General features: G+C 48.7%; 5 protein-coding genes across 15 annotated transcripts; 4 read left to right on the top strand and 1 right to left on the bottom strand.

The window, feature by feature from the left end:
• The first annotated feature begins 21 nt into the window (after nt 1-21).
• LOC119139464 (protein FAM83B-like) lies at nt 22-7,414 on the top strand. 2 transcript variants are annotated; one of them, XM_037239444.1, is made up of 5 exons: nt 22-1,112; nt 1,515-1,679; nt 2,208-2,332; nt 2,459-4,887; nt 4,985-7,414. In XM_037239444.1, exons 1-4 carry the CDS (start codon nt 660-662, stop codon nt 4,293-4,295), a joined length of 2,580 nt encoding a protein of 859 aa, XP_037095339.1. In that variant the 5' UTR covers nt 22-659; the 3' UTR covers nt 4,296-4,887; nt 4,985-7,414. The 2 variants fall into 2 exon arrangements, with proteins under 2 accessions (XP_037095339.1, XP_037136468.1); XM_037280573.1 differs by having other exon boundaries at nt 2,459-4,893.
• On the bottom strand, nt 4,522-6,958 carry lgsn (lengsin, lens protein with glutamine synthetase domain). Its single transcript, XM_037249111.1, has 4 exons — nt 6,370-6,958; nt 6,094-6,260; nt 5,363-5,902; nt 4,522-5,271 (listed from the first exon to the last, which is right to left on the bottom strand). Exons 1-4 carry the CDS (start codon nt 6,956-6,958, stop codon nt 4,615-4,617), a joined length of 1,953 nt encoding a protein of 650 aa, XP_037105006.1. The 3' UTR covers nt 4,522-4,614.
• Nucleotides 7,415-7,905: 491 nt separating the features above from the next.
• Nucleotides 7,906-11,983, top strand: ptp4a1 (protein tyrosine phosphatase 4A1). Its single transcript, XM_037245949.1, has 6 exons — nt 7,906-8,062; nt 9,509-10,090; nt 10,342-10,434; nt 10,524-10,654; nt 10,728-10,802; nt 10,943-11,983. Exons 2-6 carry the CDS (start codon nt 9,986-9,988, stop codon nt 11,058-11,060), a joined length of 522 nt encoding a protein of 173 aa, XP_037101844.1. The 5' UTR covers nt 7,906-8,062; nt 9,509-9,985; the 3' UTR covers nt 11,061-11,983.
• A 391-nt stretch (nt 11,984-12,374) lies between these two features.
• On the top strand, nt 12,375-15,124 carry LOC119115601 (centriole, cilia and spindle-associated protein-like). 9 transcript variants are annotated; one of them, XM_037242390.1, is made up of 5 exons: nt 12,375-12,523; nt 12,761-12,906; nt 13,227-13,594; nt 13,763-14,061; nt 14,210-15,124. In XM_037242390.1, the coding sequence occupies exons 3-5, from the start codon at nt 13,246-13,248 to the stop codon at nt 14,402-14,404; spliced, it is 843 nt and encodes a 280-aa protein (XP_037098285.1). In that variant the 5' UTR covers nt 12,375-12,523; nt 12,761-12,906; nt 13,227-13,245; the 3' UTR covers nt 14,405-15,124. The 9 variants fall into 9 exon arrangements, with proteins under 9 accessions (XP_037098285.1, XP_037099088.1, XP_037097444.1 ...); XM_037243193.1 differs by having other exon boundaries at nt 13,224-13,594; XM_037243954.1 differs by lacking the exon at nt 12,375-12,523 and adding an exon at nt 12,530-12,668.
• Nucleotides 15,125-17,728: 2,604 nt separating this feature from the next.
• On the top strand, nt 17,729-25,692 carry LOC119122662 (hexokinase-1). 2 transcript variants are annotated; one of them, XM_037251157.1, is made up of 18 exons: nt 17,729-17,985; nt 19,202-19,364; nt 20,193-20,341; nt 20,652-20,771; nt 21,148-21,243; nt 21,310-21,409; nt 21,485-21,668; nt 21,752-21,907; nt 21,975-22,208; nt 22,274-22,578; nt 22,646-22,794; nt 22,859-22,978; nt 23,044-23,139; nt 23,223-23,322; nt 23,405-23,588; nt 23,660-23,815; nt 24,184-24,417; nt 24,495-25,692. In XM_037251157.1, exons 1-18 carry the CDS (start codon nt 17,923-17,925, stop codon nt 24,643-24,645), a joined length of 2,760 nt encoding a protein of 919 aa, XP_037107052.1. In that variant the 5' UTR covers nt 17,729-17,922; the 3' UTR covers nt 24,646-25,692. The 2 variants fall into 2 exon arrangements, with proteins under 2 accessions (XP_037107052.1, XP_037107138.1); XM_037251243.1 differs by lacking the exon at nt 17,729-17,985 and adding an exon at nt 18,044-18,154 and having other exon boundaries at nt 24,495-24,645.
• Nucleotides 25,693-25,755: the final 63 nt, after the last annotated feature.

The following is a 25,755-nucleotide window of genomic DNA, read 5'->3' as shown; positions in this document are numbered from 1 at the left end:
CAGGTTGTTCATCCGCAAGCTCAGTCGCGTGACGCCACGCAGGACTTGACATCCCCACAGCTAAGCCGAGCCCAGTCGGAACCAAACCAAAGGTAAGCTCCGGCAAGTGCTAGCGTGTGCGTTCCTGGGAAAGACTCGCCCAACTTTGTTTACTCACACTGGACCGACCGGTTCTGGTGTCTTTACTCAACGTATTAGCTGCAGGGTTAGCAAAAAAGACACGAGACGAAGAGAGGAGACAAAAAATGAAGGATAAAGCAACTGCACGGAGCCCATTCGTGTGAATCAGCTTCAACATCAAATGAAGGACTTTGGAGACTTCAAGTGTGGAACTGTCCATCAAGTATGGCTGCCTTGACTTGGGCAGAGGACTTAGACTTCATAGAGTGGACTTGTAGACTTTGTAGAGTGATCTGGTAGCGTGCACTTGCAAACTTGATAGACTTTTGGACATTGTAGAGCCGGTCTTGAAGGACTTGATGGAGGTGGTGAAGTGGACTTAAAGACTTGTGACCTTTGTCGATGGAAATCTGTTGTCTTTGAACTTGCAGACCTTGAAAGATGTAGTCCTTTCCAAAGTGCACTTGTTGACTTGAAAATTGTCGCTCAAGTTCCAATTTGGAGGAGCAGACTTTCAGATTGAGACGGTTGGGGATGCAATGGCGTCCAAGGAGTCTTTGTTGTCGGGCTTGTCTGCTCTGAAGGATGGCGATCCTCCTCCTTACATCCACCCTCACTACAAGGAGTCCTACCGTCTGGCCATCTACGCGTTGCTGTGCGGAGGCCAGGATGCCTACAACGACTTCCTCCAGGCCGAGCAGATCAACCACTTCCTGTCCGAGAAGGAGATCTGCTTCATCTTGGAGAACGCCGAGGTCCCCCTGATAGAGGACGTTGATGACGTGGAGGTGCGGCGCCCCGCAGGCGAGCCCGGACCGTCCACCTACTTCCCGCAGGAGTCGGACGAGGAGGTGCCCGACCTTGACCTGGGCTGGCCCGAGGTGACTCTGGAGGACCAGGACACCAGCATCAGTTTACTCTTCCACCCGCCCAGGGCCAACACACCCACCATCAAGGAGGTGGTCCGCAAGCAGATCCAGGATGCCAAGCAGGTGAGTCATTGTGTCATGATAAAACAATAATACATGAATAATAAAATCCACATTTTGCTGCAATCATTTGTTTCTATACATGAATTCATACTTTTTGACAATTTTGTCTAAAATAAAGAGTCACCTAAATCTTAATAAAACATTTATTTATGTATTTATTTATTTATTTATCTGTTTATTTATCTGTTTATTTATTTATTTATTTATTTATTATTTATCTGTTTATTTATCTGTTTATTTATCAGTTTATTTATTTATTTATGGTAAGTCTATGTTTTGATGCATCAGTTATAAAGGGTCTTTGGAGCATACGAGAAAAATAACGAGTGCAATAAAAAGGTTGGATATTGATCTTGTCAATTTCTAAACATCATTTTGAACATGCTGCTTCTGTGTTTCTAGCTGATCGCCATAGCCATGGACGTCTTCACAGACGTGGACATTTTCAAGGAGGTCCTGGGCGCCACGCTGCGGGGGGTGGTGGTCTACATCCTCCTGGACGAGGCCCACTTTGGCAGCTTCCACGCCATGTCGCACAGAGCAGGCGTCAACATCCAAGACCTCAAGGTGACCATCGAGTGACAAGGCCTGCTGACACACATCCATATGTAGTTTACATGATTAATACTTGATCGAATTCCAACCTGAGGTTTTCTCCAAACCCAAGAAATGGTCAAAATGTCCGACTGAAATAAAAAAAAAGCAGAATAATATGCTCAAAAGCTCCATTGCTCACATGATCACATCTCTTCCATAGCTATCAGGCTTTATTATGAAAAATACGGCGATGACAAATGCTCGCCGTGAGTTGCGGCGCGTCCGGATTTTCCTGTCAAGCAGCATCGACTCCAACAGAACAAACATAACTCAGTCCTCCACTTCAATCAAACGTCAGTCAGCGTGTCGGGTCTTGACGGATCGACCTTCGTGGAGACACGCCTCCTGTCAATGTCATCTTTGACATTCGTGCTTTGCTCACAAACATGTCAAAAACGTCCAGAATCGTCAACAGCATTGAATGTACTGTAGCGGCGGGAGCACGGGATTTCACGTATCCAAAAAAGTCACCACCATGGGTCCAATTGTCTCCATCAGAACATTCGCGTGCGGACGGTGCGAGGTCAGCAATATCGCTGTCAGTCTGGCGTCAAGTTTCACGGCGGCTTGGAGCAGCGATTCATCCTGGTGGACTGCCGCAGCGTTTTGTATGGAACCTACAGGTGAGAATTGATCCAATGCTAACAGTTGCTATGCTAACACAGAGAAAACCCAAAGGCAGATTTGACGGACAAAAAGCACAATAGCTATCTTTTCAAGTCTTAACCGATGGATTCCTTCCCTTCCAGCTACACGTGGTCTTTTGAGAAGATCAACGTGAGCATGGTACTGGTGGTCACCGGTCAGCTGGTGAGTTCCTACGACGAAGAGTTCCGTCGCCTCTACGCTCGCTCCACCGTCCCCGAAGCGTTAGAGGAGCGGTCGCGGGCCGAGTACCTGCGAGACGCGGCGCTCCTGCGTAGTCCAAACTCCAGCCAACTTTCACTGCATCAATTCCACGTTCGATCTCGAGGAACCCGGGGCTTGAGGGCTCAGGATGAGCTCTTGGATTCACCCGCCATGATGACCAGGGGCCTCAGCATGCAGGACCGCCTACATCTGTCCCACTTTCCCGACCACATGACAAGAGGCCACAGTTTTGGTGGAGAACTGCAGAGGTTAAACTCCATGACTCGGCTGAGGATGGGAACCAAAGACATCCTTCCAGACAGGAGCCGTTCCGGCCTGCTGGTGCCCAACCGGATGTCTCACCAACTTGTTCGACACCAAAGTCGCTACGGTCTGGATCAGAATCTGATCCCTTTCAACTCCGAGACCTCCCTTCACAGGTGGAAGATGGATACGTACTTGAACAGCCAGGTGAACCTCGATGGAGCGTACGACGCCTTGTCCCCGCTGACGTCGCCGTACAACAGCCGCACGGGACTCAACGACCATCAGCCGCCGGGGATCCACAACAGATCCAGGGACATCAAGTCCCGCTTGGACGAGATCCGGCAGAAGAGACTCAGTTTACAGGAGTACAACAATCTCAGGCAAAGCCAAGAGTCCTTGCGAACCATGTACCAAAGTCTGGATCGGCCCAAGTTCAAATCTTCGTTGAGAGGCCTCGACGCGAGGCAGAACGTCGCGGAGGAGGACGCCAACCACAAAGATCTCGATTCGCAGCCGGTGGATGACAGCAGCGGCTCCACTTTGTACTTTGACATCCAAAGAGGTCCCGAGCAAAAGGCGAGCCCAGCGTATGAATGGTATGAACCGCTTGCCAGGACTACTTCGGCCAGCCAACTGGAGGACAAACTCAAAGAGTCGCCCCTTAAGTACCCCGGTGGTCTCCAGCGCCCCAGAACCATGGAGTCTCTCATCGAAATCCCAGAGGAGAAAGAAGGTTGCAGTAATCCCGTCAATAGTGCTGATGTTCTCAAAGACAGAACCAGAAACCAAGACAATAATTCCAAAAAGCACTTGACTGAGAAAAAATCAGGATCTCAAGAGACAGAACCGGATTCTCAAGAACTAAAGTCGCCTCGTGAAAAGGAAACTCTTCCAAAGATCGTGACTTCCTCGGAGGTGAAAGGTCATCATCGGGAGGATTCCACGCTTCAGCGGAAGAATTCCACCAGAGTCAAAAGCTCAGAAGAAAAGAAGACTTCCAAGAAGGAGGAGAAGTCCCTCCAAAGGAAAGCCTCATTGAGATCTCAGAACTCTTCCACCTCAAACTCACGGGCGTCTCCCGTGGGAAAAACCGCCACCGAGCACCGAAGCAGCCAGAACTCCATCGGCAGGTCCACGGCGGACAGCGAAAAGCCAAAGTCTTCGTTCACCTTCCACCGATTTTCATCTCAGCGCTCCAGCAAACGAAAGTCCAACCCGGCCACGACGGAGACGGCGCGGGAAAATCCGGAAGAGCAGCAAAATGCGGCTTACGAGAGCCGGCGGGAAAAGGCCTACAGTCGCTACGAGTACCTGCTACATTCTAGCGTCCCTCGACACAAAGCCAAGCGAGGTGACGGAGTGCAGCTCTCAGACAACGACCCGGCGTACCAAACACACGCCGGCGGCGCTGACAACAAACTAGGACGGTTTATGCAGCGGGTTGGGAATCTCATCGGGAAGAACAAGTAGACCGGAAGACGGTGAATGTGGTCAGGTGCTCGCAATCTTCTTGCTTTGAAGAGACACAAATGCGACGTCTTGTATCCCTCAACGCCGAGTTTCTCGGCCTGATGGAAATACAACGGAATCTCTTTGACTAGACTTGACTTGGCTTGGTTTTTCAAGACAACTCAGGACAGACTTGAAACTTTACAAGTCACATTTCAACTATAAGCTATAAAAACAAAACGACATCTTCTACTTCAGCTTTATTTGTTAACCGTACCACGGTAGCAATGACACGTCCATTTGAACACATCTTATATTTTGATTTGATCGTGGCAAGATTCTAGATAAAATATTCCAGGCACTTGTTCCTCTCGTCATCCAGTTCCTGGGTCTCAATCTCAAACTTCTTCATGGCGATGAAGTACTGGACAAAGGGTTCCCCCAGGGCACTGCGGATGACGTGGTCTTCGGCCAGGGCCTCCAGGGCGTCGTCCAGCTTGACGGGAATTGAAAATTCCTTCTGCTGACCGGGCGCCTTGTGCAAGCCGCCCTCGATGGTCAAGTTGCGCCGGACGCCGTCCAGTCCGGCGGCGGCGGTGGCGGCCAGAACCACGTAGGGGTTGGCCATGGCCGAGCCCAGCTTGTTGTCGATGTGGGTCTCGCGTCCTCCGTGGGACTTGACGTTGAAGGAGCTGCTGTTGTCGTTGCAGCCGTACGTGGCGTACAGCATCCGCTTCGGGTCCTTCACGGCCTTGGCCATGTGGCTCCGGCACCCGAGGCCCGGCGACATCAGGCAGCTGAGGGCGGCCGAGTGCGTCAGGAGCCCGGCCAGCCACCGCCGGCCCATGTCGGAGAGCTCGCCCGTCGCCTTCTCCCCGCTTTGGAACAGGCTACGGCGTCCGCCGGCGTCCCACAGGCTGTGGGAGAGCACGCCGGCGTTGTAGAGGCCGTCGTCCGTGAAGAAGCTTGCGATGTAGCTGTGCTTGCGGGCCATCTCCTTTTGTTGGCAGGACCAGAAACAAAGAGAGGAAAAGAATTTTGCGCTACGCCGGACCCTGGGTCTGGAAATAAAGCAGACAACTTTCAACCTTGATGCCGGTGCGGAAGGTGAAGGCGCTGTCAGCTGCCGCGATGCCAAATTCGGGCCTCAGGTTGATCTCCATCTGGCCTGGCCCGCTGGCCGAGGCCATGCTGTCTACGTCGGCGCCCATGCAGTACATGCCGTCCACCAGCTGCTGGAAGAAAGGCAGGTCGTGATTACCCAGCAGCGTGGTGGCAGGAAACAGCAACGTCTTGGGCCCGATGCGGTCCGGCGCCCCCAGGACGCAGCACTCGTAGGTGAAGGAGGAGCGCAGGGAGAAGCCCAGGCTCTGGAGCTGGCCCAGGAGCTGCTTGGCCAGGAGGCGAGGTGACGTCCGCAGGGGGCTGCCCGTCACCGTGCACGGGTCGCAGATGACCCTCGCCGTCTGCTCGGCCCACGGGAGGATACGGAAAGTGGACAGGTCCGGGATCAGGAGGATGTCACTGCTGAAGTTGGCGGCGTTGGCGTGGTCCACCTCGTTGCTCTTTGGACTCAGCGTCAGCTCCAGGTAGCTCCTCGGCATTGGGATTCCGTACACTGCCTTTTCCTGGAATGAAGGTTAGATAGAATGTTGGATGGATGGATGGATGGATGGATGGATGGATGGATGGATGGATGGATGGATGGATGGATGGATGGATGGATGGATGGATGGATGGATGGATGGATGGATGGATGGATGGATGGATGGGTGGATGGATGGGTGGATGGGTGGATGGGTTGGGTGTAGGTGATTACATGAAAGAAGCGGACAGGCACAGTCTTGGATCTGGACACCCCGTGCAGGTCGGTGGCCTCGAATCGTACAAAGTTGATGTTCTCCCTGGCCATCTGCTGCTTGATGATCTCCATGCTGGAGATGAACCTTTGATTCCCTGACGCGTCCAGGTTCTCGTTTCCGTGATCTACAGGCAAGAGTGGGCCTCTAACCGTAAGGCTCATGTCTGAAAACGATTTCTCATCATCTCTCCAAAACATCTGCACAATCCCCGTCGTAAATCTGTCACAACCGACCTGTATGAGGAGCTTTGGTCTCTCGGCGGGAGCCTCCGCTGTTGCATATGCGAGTCGGGAATTCTATCTGCCTATTTGTGTTGGCATCGGGCCTGAACGAGCTGGATGACTCCATGGTGGGAGGCACCTGAATAGGAGAATTCTCTCTGGAAGCATCAGGCTGAGGTTTGAAGGTACTGAACGTTCTTTGTGGGCTGACGTCAGGGCTGCCGCCGCTGCCCCCGTGCAGGTAAGAGTAAGGACTTCCTCCAGGGTGGAGAGCCGCTCCGTCCTTCAGGAAACTCTTCAGTTGCTCCACAGTCTGCCTGTGCGGCGCCCGACTCAGAGGAGCCCGAATCAAGTCCCCCCCGACGTCTGGTCCCTCCATCGCGGGTAGGTCCAATGGCTCAGTTGGGGGTCCACCAGAGATAGGAGAGTCTGGAGGTTTGTGCGAGATTCGGACCCAGTCGATGGGGGGCGTGACTCTCACCCCTTTCCTTCTCTGCACGCTCATTCCTGTGCCGTCCATTTGGTCTTGGCTCCTACGTGGGCTTTTGCTTGAGTCCATGAAGTGCGGAGTCGTCACCTTGGAATCTTCAGAGTCATTCATTTGTACATTTGAATCAACTCTGCTTTGTGGAATTTGATTGTCAAGTGAGGTCCTCAGTGGGACATTAATTTTTATACACAATTGGTACAATGGTGGAAGGTTCTTTTTTTTGCCTTCCCCGCCCCACTGCAGCTGGGGATTGACTGGCTCCCACCCGCCGGACAGAGAAATGACATAACTTGGAACCAATTGGTTGCCGCTGGTGACCATTTAGGGGCCTTTTGTGTCCTAGCGGTGCAAAAATGTCGAGCTCAGCTGCTTTCTGCCTTTCCAGAAAGACGGCAACCAAAGTGAGGCTTGCGTGTGGAGACAACAGGAAAGCGCCAGGAGCACATATAGCCACTTGGATGGATGCATTTTGCACTATATAGACAGAATGACACTCCAGGTTGCATTGTTTGATTGTTTCTGAATGGTAGATTTGAAGACTACAACATAAAAAAATATAAAAAACAAAAGAAAAGTTTAGCAGGTCGGTTTGTACTGTGTTGAATGTTCTCTAAATGTGTTTGCACGTTAAGATGAAATCCAAAGCTGTATAAATAACTGCATGCACTTTAAAAAGAGAACGAGAAAAGGTCATGATTTTTTTTATTTTGCCCTTTTTTTTTTCCACTTTTGAAAAAGAAATACATTTTGTACATTAAAAAAAAAAAGATCAAAATGCGTGTGACTTTTTTTTATTTTATTGTCAGGGTGGGGTTTGAAGAGCTGCATCAAAGTTGCATCAGAGGAAATGACGTTAGCCTCCTGAGCTATCCTTCAACATAAACTTGAAAAGCGCCTTCCAAATGGAAACAAACTTCTTGGGGGACGATCAGCCATTAAATATGATCATTTCCTATAATATAACAACGGAGGGTGTGTTCTAATTCATTTACTCCGGCTCTAAAAATGTTTTACGCATGTGAGAGAATTTTGTTTTGAAGGTCCTGAGAAGAAGTACTTGGTTTTGCTTTCTCGATTGTGAAGACTTTGGGCTCCACTCGCTCGCTCACGTAACGTAACGACGGGCTCGAATGGTGAAGAAGCATTTCATCGTTTCCCCACCTGAGGACCGGCTGTATGATTAAGTTACAATCTTCAATGAGTAAGCATATCCCAGTGAGTATTGTTTTTTTTTTTTCCTTTTCTTTTTCTGTATGCTTCAACGAGTACCCCCCCCCCCCCCCCCCACACACACACACAAAATCACGGCTTCGTTGCGCTTTTAAAGCTGGTTCGGAAAGTCTAATGGTGTCAGCTAAAGATTGCAAATGTAGTATAAAAGGCACGAGAAAATAACACAATGTGGGCGCTCCTCGGAACCCGATGGCGGTAGCTTGGCTCGAGTGGTTCTACAAGCGACATTCGTTTGCTTTGTATGGGAACAAAATGGGCTTGTTATTTCTCTTTTTGGTTGTGTTTTGGTGGGTTTTTTTTTTTTCCTCCCGTTGTGGTTTTGTCGAGGCGCCATGTTCGGCGACATTCCGTTTGTCAGCCCAACATGGCGGCGGCACAAAAGGCAACCTCTTCTGTGCTTTCTTTTGACATTTCGGTAACAACTCGTACGACCAAACCTAGAATCTACTGTGTCAAGTTCGAGACTCATTAGGCGTCTTCTGCTTCCTTCTTTGTCACTTGGGCCGCCATGTTGGCCAGATGCAGTTTGAACCGGACAATGGCGGATTTAGCCGGTCGTTCTCGTGACGTGTTTTATAACAAGATTTTGAGACAAGATTCGTTAGAATAAAACATTCAAAACATACAAAGTCGCCTTAAATGCCAATTTTAAGTTAAGAACAAGTGGCTGGTGTCGAGTTGGATGACACACTTGTCAGACGCGGTGACGTCACGGCAGAGCTTTGTTGCGATGACGACAGGCGACCATGCAAATAAACCACATTGAAATATACTCAGTGAGATGCTTCTTTATGTACACCATCTAATGAAGATAAAGATGTTTAGTTGCCATTGGTCAGGGCAGGTGCAGACATTCTCCAACTTTCCAACAAGTTCGAGAAGACTTCGTTTACACAAGGTGGCAGGAAGCTGTTTTTATTAAGTGTGCCCCCACTAATTGCAGAGTCTTGACGCAAATAGTGAAAATCTGCAAGTGTTTCCCCACCCCCTCTCAAAAACAAACTCCCTCTTACAATTGCCAATCATTTGCAATGTGACAAGATATCCCCAAATCTGACATTGCATCAAAATGCTGAATATCATACAATGTGTTTGAAATGGGAATGTTTCGGGATTGCACTCGAAACCGTATGCATCAGTTACTTGCGACTTTCTGAGATGGCTTTCTGTCCCTTGCTGATGCTCTGTCGCAAGTCATTAAATCTGGCTCACTCTGGTTTCTTTTAATTCGTCAGCTCGCTTGACATCAACCCCGCTTTAGTGGTTAGCAAAGTTTGATATTTGTTAGCATGATGACAAGTGAGACAGGACTTTCTATAAAGCTAGGGATGCGCTGTCGAGCTTCCACCGTATGGTAGAAAATGAAAAGTGATTTTGAAGTGCGTTTCTTGCAAAGCGTTGAGTTTGTTGTTGATGTCATCCTCGCAGCAGTTCTGTGGTGTTCTGGGTCGCACATTTATGGAGTTTCTGAAGGGCAGCGGAGACTACTGCCAGGCTCAGCACGCCGCTTATGCAGACGAGTGAACGGTCCAACTCCGCAACCGCCCGGAACGCACCTGAGCCTCAGGAGGACGAAGCCACGAGCGGGACGCCTCCCGTAACCAGCGACAACTCGGCCTGGATGGGGTAACTTGACCCGCTGCGCACCGCCCCACCCCGTCGGCTCCCGCCCGGCCACGAGCAAGGCTCGTTTTGTTGTCCCACCCTCCCCGGCGTACACGCCCGCCTGCCTGACCGCCCGCCCGCCACCCCCTGAGCGGTCGCCCGACCAGACGCCCGCCACCGCCGCCCGGAGGATCCCCGTCCCTCCACGCCAAACTGTTTACGTTTTGCGTCTCTAGCTCTCCCCTCCCTGTGCCGAAGCCATCCTGCCTTTTTTTCCCCGCTTCTTTTTTACCTGTCGCTATGGCGCGCATGAACAGACCCGCACCGGTGGAAATCACCTACAAGAACATGAGGTTTCTCATCACTCACAACCCCACCAACGCCACCCTCAACAAGTTCATTGAGGTGAGCCTCGTCTTGACTCCCACAAAGTGTCATAACGTTTAAAGATTTTCACATCCCTCGTCTAAGTGCATCAAGTCGATTTGTTACCGTGCGTGGCCATCATTTTGTTGTCTCGAGGAAAATTTGTGTTTTAGTCTTTGTCCCAAAATGTGAGAGTTGGCCATTGACGGCCAGTGACGAGGGCAGTTGCTAATCGCTGTTAGCAACCGTAGCCACGGTGGCGTTTGACGCGTGTTGCCTGTCGCCTGCAGGAGCTGAAGAAGTACGGCGTGACCACGGCAGTGAGGGTGTGCGAGGCCACATATGACGCCACTCTGGTTGTTAAGGAGGGAATTCAAGTCCTGGTGAGTCACGTTGGTTTTTTTTCCCTCTATGAGCATTGCGAGCCGTTTTTTTTATTTTTGCGCATGTCCCACTTTCCGCCCCCACGCAGGACTGGCCGTTTGACGACGGCGCTCCTCCCTCCAACCAGATTGTGGACGACTGGCTCAACCTGCTCAAGCTCAAGTTCCGCGAGGAGCCCGGCTGCTGCGTGGCCGTGCACTGCGTGGCGGGCCTCGGCAGGTGAGCGGCCGGCCCTCGCCGCCTCGCCGCCGTTGCCCCGCGTTCCCCATCCAATGTCTCGTTTGCATTTCAGAGCTCCCGTCCTGGTCGCCCTCGCCCTCATTGAGTGCGGCATGAAGTATGAAGATGCTGTGCAGTTCATTCGGCAGTGAGTGGCAACATTTTCTTCGCAGTAACCCGTCATGGCTAAGAAATCAAATGTGCCATCCCATAAAAATGTTATCTTTTTTTTTGCCATCCCAAAAAAAATGTTAATTCTTTTTTTTTTTGCCGTTGCGTTTGGTCCAGGAAGCGTCGCGGCGCGTTCAACAGCAAGCAGCTCTTCTACCTGGAGAAATATCGTCCAAAGATGCGCCTGCGCTTCAAAGATTCCAACAGCCATCGCAACAACTGCTGCATTCAGTAGGACGACAACGACGACATGTTGCCTTTGTCTCACAGCCCGTAAATAACAAAACATCTCAGCATTTTCTCCAGATCCATCTTAAGGTCTATGTACTACGTAGTACACGCTCTGTCCTCTCGATTAAGCGCACTAGGAGAAAGGTCCCACCGATACGGATTTGTTTTTTTTTAGGCTGATTCCGATATTTAGCGTATTAAAGTCTGAAAAGATATAATGAATGAAATGACACAACTGCAAAGATGAATAACAAATAGCAGAACATTATTTGTTTTTACAATACTTTTCTTTTTTATTTATTGCCCTTTACTGTATATTTAGCTTTACAACAGGCAGAAGAAATGGCTAATTATTAATTTTTAAAGAGCTGATATTTGCCAATTAGTTGTATGGACACCACCGATTTTTGCCAATTTGAGTTTTTGCACACTAGGACCACTTTGACCTTTTGAGGCTACTAGCCTTTGACATGCTAATTGTCGCGACTGGCGACCTTGTCAGCGCCTCGTGTGTTACCAGTGAGGACAAAGCGCACTAGTACATGGACCTCAAGCTGGATTTCAAGGCTATCAAATGCTGAAAGGCCTTTCCTTCCTTACCAGTTTGTCCTCACGGCCATCTTGTCTCATTAAAAGTCTAGATTAGCTTCTTTGCTTTTGTTTACTAATTAAACTGCCACAATGTGATTTTGTTTATTTGTTTTTTCAAACTGGATACCCGACGTTTGCGCTATTTTGTACGCCTTCTCATTTGATGTCCCTAACTTAACTCTTGGATACTTGATCATTTGATGTATTTGATGATTATTCGTTTTCTTGGTTGGCTATTTATATCTTATCGATGGACGTGAGTGATTCAGTTTGTGAGCAGCAAAGTTGTACCTGTTGACCAACTTGTTACGGTTCTATTAAAGTGACAAACCACCATGGTTTTCTCTTTACTTCTAAATGTGACATGACATATCAGCAAGGAATTGGAATTTTGCTGTTCATCTCAGGAGGTTTTGCAATATATTATATTCCCCCGACAACAGGTTGCTTTTCAATGGGCTTCAGTCGCGAATGGCTCCACCTTGTGGACATGTTCAACACTGCAGCCAACTTGTGCAGCTCGTGACGTCACCGGAAATGCGTTCCAGTACATTCATACATACATTGCCATACATACAAAAGAATATTTTTTTACCGCACATCGGAGTGAATCAAGACGAGATATATATTTTTTAGTAGGTGACATTTTGGTTTGCAGTGATTATTTGATTGCGTAATTATTTTAGGACCCTATATCTTTTTTCTTTCGTTTCATACGCTGAAGGTCCAAACCGGAAATGGTTGTCTCCACTCACGTTAGCTTACACTTCCCCTGCCTCTTGCAGGGCTGAACAGAACCGAACCGATGCTAGTACTACTCTAGAGGGATTTACGCGACTCAAGAGGTTAGCATAGGAACCCGAACTCCTTCCCTGTGTGAGTGGAACTGTCTCAAATCGGTCCCGTTATCGTCGTCTTTTAAACGCCTCGCTGTGTTTCCCCAAACCTACTGAACGGCGGGAACGTGCCCGTCGTCGTTGAGCGTTTCTAAACCTTACAAGACCTCAACATTCAACATTGCGTAAGACGTTTTCTCGATAAAAAAAAAAAAGACCACTAATAACGCGAGCAGCTCAGGTGAATCATCAATAATGAATGTTGTTTCCATTGAAGCTGACAGGTTGCGGGTCACGTGACAGCGCGCGTGTGGAGTAGATCCACTTAGCCGAGATCAGCCAAAAGGGGGGCGTGGCTTTGTACTGTACCTGGCAGGTGACGTCACCTAGGACCGTTTGCCGGAAACCGCTGCAAAATGTCGTGTAAGAAACAACACACCTCGTTTGTTTACTATTTACTGACACGTTACAAATCGAACCAGTAACCGAATCATAATTAATTCATGCTGGTGTATATTTTTTACTGTCAATGGACTGTTTTGGAATAAAGCTTTCAACTGGTTTTATCCAAGGGACCACTATTATAACCAAGAAGCAACTCGGGGACCATTGCTTTGGCAGAATATTATTTTACTTTGCACTGAAGGAGGATAGACCTATACAGGCTATTTATTTGCATATGTTTGTCTATTTTGGGAACGTGTATGTACCCTAAGCTTTGTCTCACACTTGCATCCCAGCAGCGACGTCACACTCGTCGCCATGGTGACCAAGAAAGTCCGAACGGAGTACATGAAGAAGTTCCGGGAGCCCAAGTGGGAGACCTTTTCCAAATGCTACGAGGATTCCCTACATTACCGCCTGACTCGGCGGGTCATGGAGCACTCGCACAAGCCCTGGTTCTGGGAGGGCGGCTCTGTGCTATCCAGCGGCCAGTCCACGCCCAGGACCGCCGGACCTCGGGCCAGATGCAACCGGGTGGCTCCGCTGTCCGTTACCGCCGTAACAAACCAGCTGATGTCCAGTCCTGGTGCCGGGAAGCCGTCAAACGAGGAGGAGGAGCAGGAAGCAGAGGAGGAAGCCGTGGACGCCGATGCAGTGACACCTGCAGGTGAGACACCGGCATGTTCTTTGTTGCCATGGTAACGCCGAATGTGATGACCGATTAAGCGTTTAATTTCGACACCTGTCGCCAGCAGGAAAGGATGTGATGTTCTTTTGATTTGTCACAGAAAGGTAAAAACAAACAATGAATGTTCTTTCTTTGGATTTGCGACAGAAGTGGCACAGACAGAAAACGCGGTCTCAGCTTCTCCTAACCCGAGCGGCGCCTCAGACGAGCTGGAGCCCGCCAACGGCCCAGCAGACTCACCCGACTTGAACACGGATCCACCCAAGGCAACGGCGGTACCGACAGGACAATCCTGCCCCCGCCAGGGCAGTTGCCGCAGCAACAAGTTGTCAGCTGACCGCAAACCAGAGCGCGCTAAGAGCCAACCGCCACTGGGGGGCGCCAGGGACAACCAGCGGAGCCGATGCGAAGACGCTCACACCAGCAAAGTTGTAACGCCCAACAATGTAAGTCCTTGACTGAGGTAAGCTACTGCTAAGCTAATGTATCGTAAACACTTGGTTGATAATGTGCATCACTAAAAAAAAAAAAATTCAATCATGTCTGACACTCAATTTAATGAGGACATGAAAAATGGTGAATTCCCACCTTCAGGGCGAGCGTTGCGACGCAAGTGTCCAGACACCGACCATGATGTTGCGTCCTCCCGACAAGCGTCCGGCGAGCGCCGATCGCCGTCGCGCTCGCTCAGCCGACCCGGACAAGCTGAGACGCTGGCAGCTGACGACGTCCGCCTCCGAGCGCTGGGTGACGGAGTACATGCGCTGCTTCTCTGCACGGGTCAGGTAGACGAAAGGACACGCCTCCACGCAAAAATAAAAATGTTTGGATGGAGCGCAACAAAAACACATATCTACTCGGAGTCTTTAACATTCCACAGTTTTTCTCTCCTTAATCACATTCGAGAGTATCAATATATAAATTGTACTTGTGCTGTATTTATCTATTTTACTGTATTTATTTTCATCCCAAAGGGAAATTGTGTGCTTTTGTTTTTCCGCAAGTTAATTGCAGTGAAATATTTCGATTGTAGATACTTTAAGGGTTAGAAATATGATGACGTTGGAGTGTTAAGCTTTGTTTTTATTATCGCTGACCTCGTTTGTGAGAACTGACGCGGCCGTGCAAACTATGCAAACGCACACCAGCATAAGCTGGACAAACAATCATGCTTATGTGAAGCGGAGATATTTCTATTTTTATTCCTTGATGTTGTAGCGGTTTAGTGTGTTTGAATCGTGAAAAACAAAACCGACGTGAATTGGTGAAAAGCTTGCAAATGAAGATACCGCTAACTAGCACTAACGTTTGTATCTGTAAAGAATGTTTCTACATTTGACAAAATATGTATTTTCTTTTATTCACAGTCCATTTTGACAGCTTTTTTGCTACTTTGGTGCATGTAAATGTGATATCACCGACAGAACAGGAAGTACGCGCTCACTCGTTTACACACTTTTGTTCACTAACTTGATAAAGATAAATAAGAATAAATGATTTTTTAAATGACCATGTATAGCAAGGCTTTTTATTTAAAAAATGGCTTTAAATAAAAAAAAGAGCATGTATAGTCAGGCTTTTATTTAAATGACCATGTATAGTAAGTTGTCAAGTGATTAAAATATTTAATAATGAATCGGTTTTTTATTGTTAGCTCATAGTTAATCACACTTCAAATCTTTTGATTTTTTTCCTGATAAGTGTTTTAGCAAATTTTAACACCCTTAATGTGAAGAAAATTGATTTTCTTATGCAGACATATTTTATGAATATTTATATTATAAATATTAGAATTTTAAAAATAACATGCGCATGAAATGTGAAACTTGGGAGTTAGACTATAATGTCTATCAGTAGAAGTCCCACAGAAAAGTGTCAAGAAGTCTCGTTTTTTGTGCTTTGACGCAGGGTGGAATAAAGTTTTCTTGCTTTTGTTTCTAGCAAGCAGCAAAGAGAGGCGCGCCGCGCACGTGGCACGCACGCAGATACCAAAGATGGAGATGCAAGAAGCAGAGCTTTCCTCTGGCGGCCAACTTGTGAACGACACTGTTGTGACGTCAGAAGAAAGTAGCAATGTTACAAATGCTAAAAAAAAGAAATTCTTTGGCATTTTTGTTATTGTTAAACATACTAATAATGCCAAAGACGACCGATTCTCACAAGTTTTACCCCCCCACCCCCCGCCAACCTCCATGACGTTTCTTCAACAGGTGAGCATTTTTTCCTTATTTTGTATTATTAGCTCGTGTCGTAGTAAAAATATGACTTGAAAGTCGAACGTGGAACGTTTGAGAGCTGCTCCTCCGCGCGGGACGGCACGGCACGGAGGGGTCATCGGCGAGAACTGGAGCGTGATAATATGCCGAGTTGCAAAAGCTCAAATATGCTCTTTTAGTCGGCGTCAAGCAATTTCGACACATAATGCTGCTGTTCACTTCTGCATTTACAAAATGTTTTAGAAACAAGGATGTAGATCTTTTGGGACGCTGATAGTGTCGATTCTCCTGCTGCCAAACTGGAATTTCCCTATTGTAGGACCAACAAAGGCTGCTTCTATTCACAAACAAGAGTAGAAAAGGGTCTTTGGGGGGAAGGTCACCCTCAAGCTGCCATGACAGCCGACGGGCCCTCGGAGGCTCGCTGTCCCCCCTTTAGCAGGGAGGGAGGGGGGGGGGCGTGTGTTGGTAGTAGTAGTATTTTTTAAACATATGGAGTATGTCTTGACTTGTGGAAAAATGTCAACTGCAATTCTCAGGCGACCTTTTGACCCTCCCTCTTTAGCACAGATGTGCGGCAATACGCAACATTTCAAACCAACCCCCAAAGTTCATCTAGATATTAAGTAACGAAGGATATCTTTGTTAAAATGAAATAGTTTGTCACTTTTATGAAGGTAGAATCTGGTCTATAATTCCACTTTCTCTTTTTACATTTATCCCCTTAGAGTTAATGCCTCTGTCATGATGTAATGGGGGGGGGGGGGGGGGGGTGTTCGTGACGACGATGCAAAGCTACAAGCTTGCAGTGACCTGCAAGTCACGAAAGTCATTCAATAAGTTTTACGATGCAAGTTGGAGTCCAACTGGGCGTGTTGGTTCTTTTATTTCTTTATTTGAAGGAGTGGAGTGTTTGCTCACCATATCAATCCGACACCTTGTTCATTGTCCGAAGAAGTTTGCATTCATCGCTAAAGAGTCCCACTCGCTTGACCTTTTACAGATACGAAAAAAAGCAAACTTTGTAGGGAGGGGGGAAAAAAATCTGATTTAAAAGATTTGTAGAACTTTGGAATATATTCTTCTAAACAAAAATACATTTAATTAAAATTTTTAAAGTACTAGTATTTCTTATTTCTTGAAAAACAAACCATTTCATGGACAAATGATCACACCATAACATTTCTACATTCCTCCAATTCAAATTGCGCAGTAGACGATATATGAGATTTTTTTTATGATAGATAAGGGCTGCTCGGAATGTGATGTGACATCACATGATGGTTGCCCTGCCTATCTGCACGTAGGCCCTTGGCTGCCGTGGCAACATGAGAGATGGACGTGCCTACCATGAAGGAGGGGTGTGGGTGGGGGGTATCATCTTATCATTCAAATGCAGCTTTCTGCTTCATGGTAGAGGGGCCGCTTGAACCTCTCCTCAAGCCCTCATTGTTTCCTTCCTCTTCCTGCTTCCCCATCCGTCTTTACTGCTCGGCCAATCAGGATGCGGCATGGGGGCAGGGCGTCATTACACAGCTAAGCTGCTGCTGCTGCTTGGGGCATTTCCCCCCCCTCAAAATAAATAAAATAGAGATTTTTTTCTGAAGGAAAAGTTTGAAAATATTTATTTTCCAAGCAGCCAACCTTTACCAGTCATGTCAAATATTTTTTGTCCAACAGTTTAAAAAGTTTAGAAAAAAAATCAATAATTCTCAATGAAAAAAAAATCTCTTAACTACTTTTTCATGGGAAAAAAATCCTATCTGTATTTTTCCAGTCTCTTCCTTTCTGGTTGCCAGCATGTCCTTCTTGCTCACTCAGCCAATCAGGACGGCGGATGGGGGCAGGAGCGCCATTCCACAGGCGAGCCGCTACACAGGAAGGAGGGGGGGGGGCACAGTGGAACCCCACCCTCCCCTTCGTGTTTTAGTCGCAGACTCGGAGACACGACCGCTGCTGTTCACTTTTCCCTTTTGCCTGTCAGCCTCGCCCACCAGTGGGAAGGAAAAGACGGGACACGAAGACAGGAGGGCGCACAAGCAAGCAGGCGGCCGAGCAGCTTCTTCTCGAGAACCCCGGCAGGCAGGCAGGATGATTGCGGCTCAGCTCCTGGCCTACTACTTCACCGAGTTGAAGGATGATCAACTCAAAAAGGTAAAAGCGGCTGATGGCGAGCTTGCAACACGCCACTTGCGTCTCACGGCAGCCATGTTACTTGTCGGGTGGGAGGATGCAGGGAGAAGGAGGAGGATGAGCGTGGTAGCGGCGGCTGGAGGTTAGCGGCGTGCCCTTGACACGGACGCCTCCATGACAGCTCACACAGGTGTCCGTCCACCAGCGTGACTTCCAAATTCTTACGCACGAGCGGCCGCTAACCTTTCCGAGATGTGACCTTGCACAAATTAGCTGGCGGGCAGCTAGCTGCTGTTGCTGGTGTGTGTGATGACAGACCGGCGACATGGATGGAGGCTCGGGGGAGGGCCTTGTACTAGTAAAGTCGGGGGAGGGGGCAGGGAGAGCTCTGACGTCACAGTGCAGTGGGGGCACGTGCGCAGAAAGGAAGTCGTGAAGAATGCCGCTGAGAGTGATGTCACGGCTGTTTGGCGGTGGGGGGGGGGGAATTGTTTGCTTTGTGGTGATGCTTCCCGATTTGGTTCTGTTCCCTTGGACTCGGGAAAATCCATAGGTCTTGTATAATGTGGCCAAAAATTATTTTTAATTATTAAGACACGAGCTATTGTTGGTTTTGGATTATTATTTAAATATTTGTATGCATTATCAATCTATTTTTGTTGTTTATCAATGCAAGTGGCATATAGTGATAGGCAGAAAAACGATTTCCATTGTGCATTGTGCAAGTCGGAGCCTTCAAGTTTCAGCCAAGTTCCAAGTTACTTAAAAAAAATGAAGCAAGTCACCACAAATTTCAGTCCAGACAAGTCATTACTTTGTGCAAGCAAGTCTTATGTTCTTTTTAAAGGCAGCGTGCTGTATTATTAGGAAGGGTTACTCGGTCATGTGACCTGGTCAACTGGCAGACAGACGTGCAATGTTAATGAGCGTTTAAAAATAGCAGTGCCGCAAAGGTCAGCGTGTGTCACATGACACAACAGCAGCAGCAGCATACCCGAGAGTTGACCGGAATGTTTGGCGCTTTAGGTTTTGTCATGATCACAGATGATTTCAGCATTCGTGGTGTTGAATTCTTGGTTAGTTTGTTTTTCTCTAAAAATATGTCTTGTAAAGCACATTTCACAATTATTTGATCCACCTGAAAGCTTTGTAACCTTTGCATCCTGTCAGTGCTGCCCTCGTGTGGTCATGGTGGCTAAGTGACCAATTTTCTGTATCGCTTTTGTGTCCCGGGCAGATCGACAAGTACCTCTACTCCATGCGGCTCTCTGACGATACGCTCAAGGACGTCATGAACCGTTTCCGCCGGGAGATGGAGGACGGCCTGGGCCACGGCACCAACCCCACCGCCACAGTCAAGATGCTGCCCACCTTCGTCAGGTCCATCCCTGACGGTTCAGGTAGCATTTAAAAAAAAAAAAAAATAATCACTTCATTTAGTCATAAGGTTTTTGGATATATAATTAATATGACATCAATTGATTGGCACAAAAAGACAACATTGCCATGGCTTTTGTGAAACCAAAATGGCTGACTTCCAGTTCAATTTTGTAAATTGGTCCTTGTTTCACGGACGTATTTTTCTCACATTAGAAGTGGCATTTGTTTTCGTAATGCGAATGTCACAAGTTACAATGACAAAAAAAAAATCTGTGATTTAACGATGAATGCCAAATTTGAAAGCACTTTGTTTAGTCGTGCCAGCTAACTAGCCGCAGCCATTGCTGGTACGGACGCTAATCGAGCTAGCTTAGCGTCGACAATTCCAGAGTAATGATACTCAACAAGACAACAAGAAGGATGTTTTCATTTTAGTCTGGTAGAGTCTAGCCCGTCTATCACCCAGTTCTAAATTTGACAGAGTTGAGTTCCACAAGACTTACTTGAGGCAAGCGACAGCGAGGTCAGAAGTTGAGGCAGCCGGAGCGGCGCTTTCCAATGGATCGGGGCGGCCAATGCACAAAGGATGTTAGCGGATCAGCACATTCCCGCCAGCAGATGCAAACTTCGTTCACACAAAACAATGTCCATGAGGCCCCGATCAAAATTTGATTTCAGGGCCCTGTCGAGATGCTAAAAATAGCCTCAGGTGGCAGCGGCTTGAGGGGACACGCAAAGGGCACGCTTGACAAACATTGAACAAACAAAGCGAGACGGACGGGAAAGAAAGGAATGCGCTTTGACCGCCCAAAAAAATGGTTGATCTGTGTTGAAACGTGTTTTGGCAGAAAAGGGAGATTTCATCGCTCTGGACCTCGGGGGATCCAATTTTCGCATCCTGCGAGTCAAGGTGACCCAGGATAAAAAGCAGCCGGTTCAGATGGAGAGCCAGGTCTACGAGACCCCCGATGACATCGTTCACGGCAGCGGGACTCAGGTAAAGCCAGAGTGTGTTAACACACGCGATCATTTGTTCGGGGATTGGTAAGCAAGTACCAATAAAGTTGAGTAGTTGGGAGTCGGGTGACATCAGACCTGCGTTGAACTAGCATGCCGCCGTTGTAACACGATCGCTAAATGACGAACGATCAGCAGATAGGCGTTTGTAAAACGGCAGCTGCGCCTAAAATGTAACACGATACACAAGCCGGGTTAGTTACATTTCGTAAGGACGGGTCAAGATTTCAGCAGCTGGTTGACGCTAACCGTAGCCACGTGTCTCCCTTTGTGTCTCGCTCTCTCCGCAGCTCTTTGACCATGTGGCCGATTGCCTGGGCGACTTTATGGAGAAACAAAAGATTAAGGACAAAAAGCTTCCCGTGGGATTCACCTTCTCTTTTCCCTGCGCCCAAACCAAACTGGACGAGGTAAGCGTCTTCTTGCTAGACTACTCGGCAAAAAACAGCCTTAAAAATGTGGAAAGTCCTGACTTGAAGCAAAATTGACTCATAATAATCATATTAATAAATAAAAAGAAATATATATATTAATAATAATAAACATTGACTCATAATCATAATAATAAATGTTTATTCACAATAATAATAATGATAATTATAATTGACTTACAATAATAATTCATATTGACTACTAATGAAATAAATATTGACTCACAACAATAATAATCATCATCATCATAAAATAATGAGCATCGTCATAATCATAATAATCATGATAATAATAATAAAATCTCAAGAACTACTTTTGCTACCATATTAAGATTTGTGAGCTTTTTATTGACAGGCCGTCTTACTGACGTGGACAAAGAAGTTTAAGGCCAGCGGCGTGGAAGGCATGGACGTTGTCAAACTCCTCAACAAGGCCATCAAGAAACAAGGGGTAGGTTCCGCAGAGGCGCCCGAGTTTTCACTCCCGGCCGGCTGAACGTCTCCGTCCGCTTATCAGGACTACGAGGCTGACATCATGGCGGTGGTCAACGACACGGTGGGAACCATGATGACGTGCGGCTTTGACGATCAACGCTGCGAAGTGGGCATCATCATCGGTGAGTCCGAGACGGACGGCAACCTGCCGAGCGGCGGTTTATGACTTGACTCCTCCCACTTTGCTCCGCTTCCAGGAACGGGAACCAACGCCTGCTACATGGAGGAAATGCGTCACATCGACCAGGTGGAGGGCGACGAGGGTCGGATGTGCATCAACACCGAGTGGGGGGCCTTTGGGGACGACGGCTCCTTGGAGGACCTCCGCACCGAGTTTGACCGCGAGATCGACAGGGGCTCCATCAACCCGGGAAAGCAGCTGTGAGCCTTTTTATTGACTCTGGAGATTCTGGAGAAGGAACGGCTGGTCTGACACACCGGCCGTGTTTTGTTCCACCGCTCAGCTTTGAGAAGATGGCCAGCGGCATGTACATGGGGGAGCTGGTGCGACTCATTCTGGTCAAGATGGCCAAAGAAGGTCTGCTGTTTGAAGGACGCATCACACCTGAGCTCCTGACAAAAGGGAAGATTGAGACCAAGCATGTTTCTGCCATTGAAAAGTGAGTACGGTTCGTTCTGACCTTTCATTATTTACCATGGGATCGTCTTAAAATTGTCTTCCACCAGGACTAAGGAAGGTCTGAAGAAGTGCATGGAAATCCTAACCAGGCTCGGGGTGGAGCCGTCCGACGAAGACTGCCTGGCCGTGCAGCACGTGTGCACCATCGTGTCCTTCCGCTCGGCCAATCTGATCGCCGCCACCTTGGGCGGCATCCTCGCTCGCCTGAAGGAGAACAAAGGCGTGGCTCGCCTTCGCACCACCGTGGGCATCGACGGTTCTCTCTACAAGATGCACCCTCAGTAAGTGCGAGAACCTCATCGTCGATGATCTTCCGAGCTGAGAATCCAACCATCTGCGTGAGCAGGTACGCCCGGCGTCTGCACAAGATGGTACGCCGCCTGGTGCCGGACTCGGACGTCCGTTTCCTGCTGTCGGAGAGCGGGAGCGGCAAAGGCGCCGCCATGGTGACGGCGGTGGCTTACCGCCTGACGGAGCAGGCTCGGCAGATCCAACAGACCATGGCCGAGTTCCGGCTGGGCAAAGCCCAACTGCTGGAGGTGAAGAAACGCATGCGGGTGGAGATCGAAAGAGGTCTCAGGAAGGACTCGCACCGAGAGGCCACGGTCAAAATGTTGCCCACGTACGTCCGCAGCACACCGGACGGAACAGGTAGATCTTAAAACTCAACGAAGATGTCCTGCCCGCGTGACCACTGAACCGTTTCCTTCCCATCCAGAAAACGGGGACTTCCTCGCTCTGGATCTTGGTGGGACCAACTTCCGGGTGCTTCTGGTAAAGATTCGCAGCGGGAAGAAGCGCTCGGTAGAGATGCACAACAAAATCTACGCCATTCCCATCGAGGTCATGCAGGGAACGGGAGAGGAGGTAAGAAACGCAACCGGGAATTCTCCTTTCCGGTCTGACGGGTTTTTTTTTTTCCCCCCGACAGCTCTTCGACCACATTGTGCACTGCATCTCGGACTTCCTGGACTACATGGGTATGAAGAGTGCCCGTTTGCCTCTGGGCTTCACCTTCTCCTTCCCTTGCCATCAGACCAGCCTGGACGCTGTGAGTTTGCCAGAAGACCTTTGCCACATCCCTTTCGTCTTTGCTCATTGCTTTGCGTTCGGCAGGGAATACTCGTGACCTGGACCAAAGGCTTCAAAGCTACCGACTGCGAGGGCGAAGATGTGGTGGAGCTTCTGAGGGAGGCCATCAAGAGGAAAGAGGTCAAAGATCACTCATTCGGTCGGATCGTCAGCTGATATTTCAGCTTGTCCCATCAGCATCTTTGATCCGTTTGCTTTCTCAGGAGTTCGAGCTGGACGTGGTTGCAATCGTCAACGACACCGTGGGCACCATGATGACTTGCGCTTATGAGGAACCCAACTGCGAGGTGGGCTTGATTGCAGGCAAGTCACCTTCCCGTTCGAGTACCAAAAGACGAGATAATGCCGAGTCATGTTTAAAAAAATATTCACCCCCCCCCCTCAGGGACGGGCAGCAACGCTTGTTACATGGAGGAGATGAGGAACATTGAGATTGTGGAAGGGAATGAAGGTCGCATGTGCGTCAACATGGAATGGGGAGCGTTTGGAGACAACGGCTGCCTGGACGATATCCGAACCCAATACGACCAGGCGGTGGACGAGAACTCACTCAACGAAGGCAAACAAAGGTCACGGTGCTTTTCAGTCTCTCACGGTACGTTCAAGTCGAGACATCCTCAACGATCTTCTCCTTTTTCAGATACGAGAAGATGTGCAGCGGCATGTACCTGGGAGAGATCGTCAGGCAGATTCTGATCGATCTCACCAAACGTGGATTTCTTTTCCGAGGACAGATTTCTGAAACGCTGAAGACTAGAGGCATCTTTGAGACAAAGTTCCTATCTCAGATCGAAAGGTGAGTCATTTCTCAAAGTCCTCAATACGAACTCAGATGTTGTAGACTTGGGATTCGTTCTCAAGACCAAAACTGCAAAAAAAATTCACATCACTGACTCCATGTCAGATTCTTCAGGTTTGACTTGGCCCTTGGTCTTAAATATCTCCATCTTGACTTGGGGTCTTAACAAGTTCCCAGCTGCTCCCAGTCTTGTCCTTGATTTGGTCCTGGCTCCATTATGTCTCTGGTCTTGGTTTTGGTCTTCTGGTCTTGGTCTCAGCTCCTCAAAGTTTTCTTCTTCCCTTATTATTGTTTAGATTTGACTTACTACTGTGAAGGATCCGGTTACTCTCCTGCTTTTTTGACCCTCCTAACCTTCTCCACAGCGATCGTTTGGCCCTGCTGCAGGTCCGGGCCATCCTGCAGCAGCTGGGGCTGGACAGCACCTGTGACGACAGTATCATCGTCAAGGAGGTTTGCGGTACCGTGTCCCGCCGCGCCGCCCAGATCTGCGGGGCCGGCATGGCGGCGGTGGTGGACAAGATCCGCGAGAACCGCAAACTGGACCACCTTGACGTGACCGTGGGCGTGGACGGAACGCTCTACAAGCTGCACCCACAGTAAGGCAACCTTCTTAAAACCCATCGCAGCCCGGCTGCTTCTCCACCCCCTCACCTTATTTCTTCTCCCTCCGCAGCTTTTCCAAGATCTTCCAGCAAACGGTGAAAGAGCTCTCCCCCAAATGCGACGTGACCTTCCTGCTGTCCGAGGACGGCAGCGGCAAGGGGGCTGCTCTCATCACGGCGGTGGGATGCCGTCAGAGGGAGCAGGAAGCTCAGCAACACTGAAGCCCCTTCCTGGATAGTTCGAAAAGAAACTAGCCGCTGCTCCGTGGGCACCTTTCACTCCCCCCCCCCCGACAGCCGTGACTCCCCCTCGCCCTCCCTCCCTCCCTCCTGCCCGCACAGCAGGGCAGCGCACAGCAAGCACCTCCAGCTCTGCGTATTTATTGTCCCGCATCAGCAGCTTTCTCGTGTTTTGTCCGTTCTCCTCGGTAGCTCGTCATCGTCTAAACTCCGTTCGGTGTGTCATATTTGTGTATCGCTAATTTTATTTTTATATGGAGGCAAATGTATGACTATTTATACAGCTGGGGCCATTTGGGGATCTGCTAGGATTTTAAACCACAGAGACAAGAAAATGCTTGCACTTTTTATATCGATACACACACACACACCCACCCACACACTCAGACAGGAACCCGAGGCGTTTCCCCAATGTATCTTTCCGAAACGCCGGGCGACAAGGGCTCGCTGCCGAGTCACGGCTGCTTCATTCCTTCCCATAGTGCAAAGTTACCGGGCAAAGATTGTGCAATCAAGTCGTGGCGACTTGGGACTCCCGTTGACTTAAGCCGCCACCACCGTACCGGCGAGTCGGAAAAACAAAACGGAACCTAAAAATGACACGGGACTTGTCGGTTAAGACTTGCACATGAGCGACTTGATCCAATCTCTGCTCGTGACCGCTGGTGTGCGTTCTGTCCGTGTCGGTCACGTGTCCAAGTAGCAGGCGGCAAATATTATTCATAGTTTAGAACTCATTTGTGAACTTCTATGCTTTGTTGTTGTGATGAATCCTGCATCTGACTGGGAGAGGTGGAGTATTACTACTGCTGCTGTTGCTGCGAGCGCTTTATTGTGTATATTGTGTCAAGTGTGTGTGCGCGCGTGTGTGTGCGTGCGTGTGTCGGAGCTGTTCGCTTTCAATGTGTAAAAAGTGTGTGGCGACTGCATGCCTTACACGCAGACAAAAAAGGGGAAGAACGAGACGTGATCGTTTCGTTTCACACGGTGACAAGTCAGTTCATGATTAAATTCTATTTTGTTGTGGAACAAAGTCTGCTGTCTCATTCTTAAAGCCTCAAGTCCAGCCAAAATCAAATGGACTAGATAGAC

Source organism: Syngnathus acus, chromosome 1 (genome assembly GCF_901709675.1).
Source record: "Syngnathus acus chromosome 1, fSynAcu1.2, whole genome shotgun sequence".
NCBI classification, from domain to species: domain Eukaryota; kingdom Metazoa; phylum Chordata; class Actinopteri; order Syngnathiformes; family Syngnathidae; genus Syngnathus; species Syngnathus acus.
Note: the sequence above shows the minus strand (reverse complement) of the source record. Positions and strands in the feature narration are given on the sequence as shown.